We start from the raw sequence: 6,684 nt of genomic DNA, 5'->3' as shown, positions 1-6,684 counted from the left end.
CTATTATGAGAAAAACTTACCCAATTATTTCAAACCACTCAAGAGTGGACTAAGTTTTTTGGACAGATAGAGTTTAACAAAATTACAAAACCTCAATTCAACCTGATAATATTTTTTTTTACAGAATGCAATCGCCCCAAATAATATACCTTTTTATACAATATTGTACCCAAATTCTATGCGACCCTTTTAACTATCCAAATTTTAAAATCATGTAAAGAAAACTAAATTTATCACCAAAATTTGTATACCTTACAAATGATAAGAACGGCTAAAAACTTTATTAACCTCACAAGAAAAAACAAAACACATCTTTTTAAGTTTGTCACATGACTACAAAATTATAATTGTTCTTATGAAAGAATATTTATTGCATACTCCAACTATTTTTTCGAGTTATCTCATAAAATGTCACAGAAATATTTTCTAGGTTAGAAATTAATTTCAAAAATAAAAATTTTAACTGTGATTTAAAAAATTAGACTTCAGTTCCAAAATTCTAAAATCTAAACTGTTTTATTTTTCATTTAAAAGATATTTTCAAAAAAATAATACAAAAACATAACAGTCTTTAAAATTCAGATTTCCAATGACTAAATTCTGATATGAAAAAATAAAGGTTATCTATATAAATATTGTAATACAGAATGCTACAAGTGAGTGAACAAAGATCAGAAAGCAAGATTTCCTACAATAAATATAAATAATAGTAATTAAATTCTACATTCAATAGCTTTTTGTTGTATAATACGTGAAATTAGTTTATAACTCCTTAGTTTATAACTCCTTGAAACGCCAGAATAATTAACAAATTCCTCGACAAACCCAATCTAATTGTAAAATAAAAAGAATACCATTAAAATTAGATAGTTTTAGGCCCATTTAAAAATTCCCAAAAATAATTCAAAATTCCCAACTAATATCATGAGAACACGTACGGCCTGACGGAAAAGGAGAGAAATGAAGACAAAGTTATTCGAAAATTTTGTACTATTAAGTTTGAAGATCTCAAATTACTTAGTGTTTAAATTTGTCAGATAAAATATCACATATTTTCATACAAATTCCAAGACAAGCCTTCCAGGTGAAAGAAAGTAATAAACAGGTAACCTGAAGCTATGGGAAATATTAACTCCAAAATAGTTTAATAGATAACTCCAAATTTGCATTTAGATTTGACAGTTATACAGCATACACTTCTACTATAGTTATTTGAAGCCAAAAGTTCCCAACCCATCCAGCATTAGGCGCCAATGGCATATAACCGAGTCCATTCCTTGGCTGCACATTTCAAAGCCACCGTTTAATAACATAATATAACAACTAACTTGTATGTAATCTTACAAGCAGAAGAAGGATACCTGTTTCCACAGCCTCAGCCTCGTTAGATTTCCAATGCTTCGCAATGTTCTCAGAAAGAGGGTCATCAGGGTTTGGTGCACTTAGAAGAGCTTGAATACTACAAGAGGATCAACAAATCACAATATCAGTACTCCTTGCATTCAAAGGGCAGGTTAATATTTTTCACTCCTTTCTCACATAACATTGTCCACCCCCAGGGGCAGATGGACGGATACATAAACGCTTAGTCTAAATTATACTCTCCTATTAGGAACTTTTTTATTTATTCCTTTTATATATCTTTGTTATTAGAGGATATCAAATCTCCTCTACTTATTATAATGATTCCCTTTATTCAAAATAAATAACATGTTGTCTTAGAAACACACATCAGCTTCTGTTTCTCTCTTAATATTTTTAAGGGGGCTAAAACACAGTATAGTTTTAGAACCATCTTTTGGGCTATAAAGTTCCACCATAAAATGGGAAAAAGAAATCTTCAAGCAAAGTGACTAAAACCAATGTTTAATTTATTAACTTCTATTTTCAAACAACTTGGTTGCTATTTACTACATTTCTTCAGGAAATGAATAGGTCTGTCAATACAGATCCACTATCAAAAAATTAAACTTAAACATACCTCAAAAGAACAGTGCGAATCTGAAGGGCAGGACTCCACTTGTCTTTCAGAATGTCAAGACATATCCTGCCAAGCTGAAATGAACTTTGTCTAAGATTAATCATTACCAAATAAAAAAATGGAAATGTAGGGGAAGCTAAGTGTACCTACCTTATCAATGTTTGGATGGTATATTTTTGTCAGAAACCTAACCTGAAAGAAGCATCGCATGGCTGCATTAGAAATAATTGGAGAAATGTTTTTTAACGGCATCACTAAATTAATCAATAAGGTATAATCATCATTAAAACTAAACCCAAACCAGTCAGCCAAATACGAGAAAACTTCACAATCACACAATTATGCCAAATGGATATAATTAGTTATCCCTTTGAGATGGGGTGGGGCTTGGGGAAGAAAAGCCAACTGCACTCCTTTGAGATGGCTTCCAATGTACGGTGATTAGTATCATCCTAGTTCTATCTGCCTAATGAAATGCTAAGACTAGATGTTAAGTTCACATAAGACAGCTGAACATTATGCCAACCAAAGTCATGGAGGAAATAATTCAATTATATTAATAAACAAAAAATGACATTATGTTTAAGTCTGTCTGGTTACAATTATTTCATTGTTTCAGTTTCAACAAGAGAAGACAAGGAGGACGTGACTCAATTAGACTTTATAAAGTGGTTGTTCAATCAATTACACATTTTTGGGATATAGCCTATGACATTAATAGGAGCCAGGCAGTCAACATATTTGATATGAAAAATCAGGGTTAAGAATAATTCAGATAGAAATATATTTTAGTGGAGAACTCAATAAATATATAACACCAAATGGTTATTACAATGTATATAGGAAAAAATTAAATTATTTACCTTAGGAGCAGCCATCGGATATTCTTCTGGCAAAAATAGTTCTAGTTTAAAAACTCCACCTGTATTACAAAAAATTTGTATGAGACTTTATTCCGGTTTTGGGGAAATAAAACTCAGTATCATCAAACTAGGTAGGATATCATCATGCCTAAAAGTAAGGAATTAAATTGGGAGTTCACAATTTCATCCACCTGACACAAGAAACCACCCTACATTATACTACAGGGCACACTACTTTCCTACAGTAAAGTGCAGACTATTAATGCAAAAATATAAGGAAATATATCATATTAGTGATAAGTTACACAGGTGTTTGTATTCTATAAAACCGTATGCAGTTGATTTTCTTCATTGATGATTTTCTATCCCAAACTTTATGCTGTAAAGGTGTACAGTCCAGAAGTTCCAGTTTTACTTGGATAGACCCCTCGATAAGCACTTACAAGAGAAAAAAAAAGGTAAAATGCATGGAGTTTCACAACAGGATAAAATAAACTAGTACGCCTTAGCTGTTTAATAAGTTTTTTTTTCTTTTCTGTGTTGAGGATAGCTTTTGAATGTCATGTGAAAAGAACTTCTACAAAGTTTAAGTTGATTATAGCTAATAGATGAAGCAAAATTCATTTTACATTTTATTTTCCTCTCCTATAAGTGACAAAGGAGTAATTTATCCAAACAAGGCCTTCGTACATTAAATTTTTAAATGTACACAATGAAGAGAACGTAGTCATGTATAATAACACTAGCTAGGTATTTTAGTTTCAGTTTCCATGCATAACCAAAGCCATCCCACTCTTTATAGTGGAGAGAGGACCCTACAACTTTCTACAAGGAGCCGAAAAAGAGGGAACTAAAATTAAATAAAAGAAGTAATAACACATGCAAAGACCCTACAAAAATCCTTCAACCCAATCTTTTAATCTACTTTCTCTCTTTTTCAAGTCAATCATTCAAGTGTTAAACCCCCATATGCAACTATTAGATGCAGAACAGCACTCAGCTGAAGATGTCACAAAGAAATAAGCTCGTCATTCATGGAATAATCCAAATAAAACTGATTAGATGAATTGGTTAGCATAAAAATATAGGGGGCATGGATACACACACAAAGGAACAAATCTGAAACTGAAAAAGTAAAAATTCTTAAAATTACAAAATGGCTAAGATACAACAAATATAATTAATATAAGACGAAAATAAAAGCACAACCTTCAACAAAGACATGAATATTTGATAGCCCCGGATTAATCATTGTAAATACCATAACGTATTGTAATCTATACAAATTTTAATCATTGTAGCATCCAAATTGTATTGGCACCACAACTCAAGAAATTGGAAGGTGTAGGAAAGAAGAAGCATCCAAAAGTATCTAGAAAGCACTGTTTATAAATGAAATGACTTTGAATTTAGTTTGGTCACAAGAAAATCTGGTCAGTGACAAACATGAAGGAAAACAATGTGCACCAAGATAATACATCTCATAGAAAATTGTCTGAATGTGCACAATGGAGCAAGTTCATCATAATAATTCAAGATGCAGAAAAACCTATAGTTATTATTGATTATAACAATATAACTTAATACTTCTCTTCCACCCCATCATTTATATTGCCAGACAACAAGGATCTAGCAGGCCAACATTTTACACATTCAGGCCATTTAGTCATAGTATTACTGTTAACATATGATGACAGATATAAAATGTAACAACAGTTATACTTTCAGAAATGTTAGCAAAACACATTCAATTGTCTGAAGTGCACAGAAAACATCAATAAGCACACAAATCAACGGGAAATTATTTTCTATTTCTTTCCGAGACTACAAATCATTAAGAATTTCAAGGTTTAAATTCAAGCCGTTAAGTTCATTACTACCTTCATAAGGTGACTGAGTAGGGCCAAGGATCATGACATTGAAATATCGCATATTGTCTTCAGAGGGGGAAGCACTAATTCCAGGCGCTGCATCATCAGATCATAGCACAAGATACAGAAACAGTTGAGTCACCAGAACAAAACACAACAAGGACGAAAACCATGCATAAAACTCCAAAATTAAACTAAACTGGAACTACTCATTTAGCTTAGGACGAGCTTCTAAAACGCTAAACAATTGCTACAAATTTCAACTTACCTGGCTCACTGAGCAAACGCTGCGTTTCCTGTCGAGATCCAACAAAAAGAAGTCACCAAAACATTCACAATCATCAAATTCAGACACAAAATGAATCAAATTGCAGAACTACAATTCGATGCCAACCAAAGCCGAAACATAATAACGGGGTCGAACCCCGAATTAGCACCAAAGACTTTCCATTTGTGTTTTCGGCTCATGATCACTGAAATTAAGGAATTTAAAGTGAAAAAGAAAGCGCTTTGGAATCGACCCTAAATGAAAACAGCAGCTAATTGTTCAATCAAGCTAATGGGTCACACGATACTAGAAAATGAACAAAGCTAGACAGCATGAACGGATTTGGGGTTCTTTTGGTATTTGGCATCGATCAATGAAATTGAAATGGGGATCTTGAGGAGAGAATGGAAACAAACCTTGATGATTCTTCGAGGAAGGTTACTGTTGGCCATAATCAGGGTCGATTGCAAAGCACGCAATAGGGTTTTGAGTCAAAGAGAGAGAAACAGAGACACCTTTCTCTCACTAACACAAAACAGAACAATTCTCAATGAAAACACATTCTCTCTCTCTCGCTCCTATTTATAGAATGTTTGCTTTTCTGAAAATAAGATAATTAATCAATAGTAACAAATAATAAAGACTTTGAGTCGAAAAAATATATAAAAGGAATAAATATTACAGCCAGATTTTCACTAACCACGTTATTGATAATTTCTGATTTATTTGAAATTTAATTTAATAATTTTACATTTATAAACTGTAAAAAGGTTTGGTTCACATCTTAAATATATATAAATGTTAAATATATAGAAAGTAAGTTAAGCTATCCGTACTGTTGTCGTAGGACGTAGTGAGCTTGATCTACTGAATCATAAGCCACGAGTTGTTGGTGGACCTTCGAGTGATCGATGGGCATTTTTCAGCCGAGTGGAGTAAGTTATTTTAAGTGAACTAGATTTTCTGCAGTTCATTTTATTTCGTCAATTTAATTATTGATCATATAAATATTATTTTTTTATGATTAAGTACAATACATTTTAAAAAATTAAGTATGAAAAAATTATTTGTACTTATTTATATTTTAAAAGTATATTACATGTTAAAGTAAAACTAATAAATAAAGCATTAAATAATTTTAAATTATACGAAATTTTATGAAAAGTTATTTAATGAAAATTCTCTGACTAAATATTATAATATTGATAATAAAATCCAACATGCGAGGTAATAAATTAAAGGATGAATGTGAGAACCTATAAATAATTTAAAGAGTAGTATAAATTTTATGATATATATATATTAAAAGTTCAAAATTATAAATGGGTTTTACGAAAGAAAAGTTTATTTAAAAAAATTGCATCATACCTAAAAGGTAGGTTCTCTTACTCTTATTCCTTCCTTTTTTCAAAATTTGATTTCTTTTATTGTTGAGTGAAGATCCAAAGTTATATATAGAAGTGTAAAGAGTTCTACTATATATCCTAATCAATTTTATCTTTCGATAAGTTTAAATTTGCTTTTTTTAGAAGAGTAAAACTAAATTTTTTGGTGCATGCAGCTTTTCTTGGTTGAATATAAATTTTCTATTTTCTTTGTAAATCTGTGGTCCTTAAACAATGCATTGATTGTTGATTGAGCTTTTGGTTCTATAGATAGGACAATCGTAAGTGATGAAGTTGTGTAAGGAGATATTAGTGA

At 31.2% G+C, this 6,684-nt stretch overlaps 1 protein-coding gene across 1 annotated transcript; it reads right to left on the bottom strand.

The window, feature by feature from the left end:
• Nucleotides 1-972: 972 nt before the first annotated feature.
• On the bottom strand, nt 973-5,556 carry LOC114186043 (ubiquitin-conjugating enzyme E2 35). Its single transcript, XM_028074041.1, has 8 exons — nt 5,400-5,556; nt 4,984-5,011; nt 4,725-4,811; nt 2,845-2,903; nt 2,132-2,173; nt 1,982-2,055; nt 1,362-1,459; nt 973-1,281 (listed from the first exon to the last, which is right to left on the bottom strand). The coding sequence occupies exons 1-8, from the start codon at nt 5,433-5,435 to the stop codon at nt 1,244-1,246; spliced, it is 462 nt and encodes a 153-aa protein (XP_027929842.1). The 5' UTR covers nt 5,436-5,556; the 3' UTR covers nt 973-1,243.
• Between the last annotated feature and the right edge of the window lie 1,128 nt (nt 5,557-6,684).

Source organism: Vigna unguiculata, chromosome 5 (assembly GCF_004118075.2).
Source record: "Vigna unguiculata cultivar IT97K-499-35 chromosome 5, ASM411807v1, whole genome shotgun sequence".
Classification (NCBI taxonomy): Eukaryota; Viridiplantae; Streptophyta; class Magnoliopsida; order Fabales; family Fabaceae; genus Vigna; species Vigna unguiculata.
Note: the sequence above shows the minus strand (reverse complement) of the source record. Positions and strands in the feature narration are given on the sequence as shown.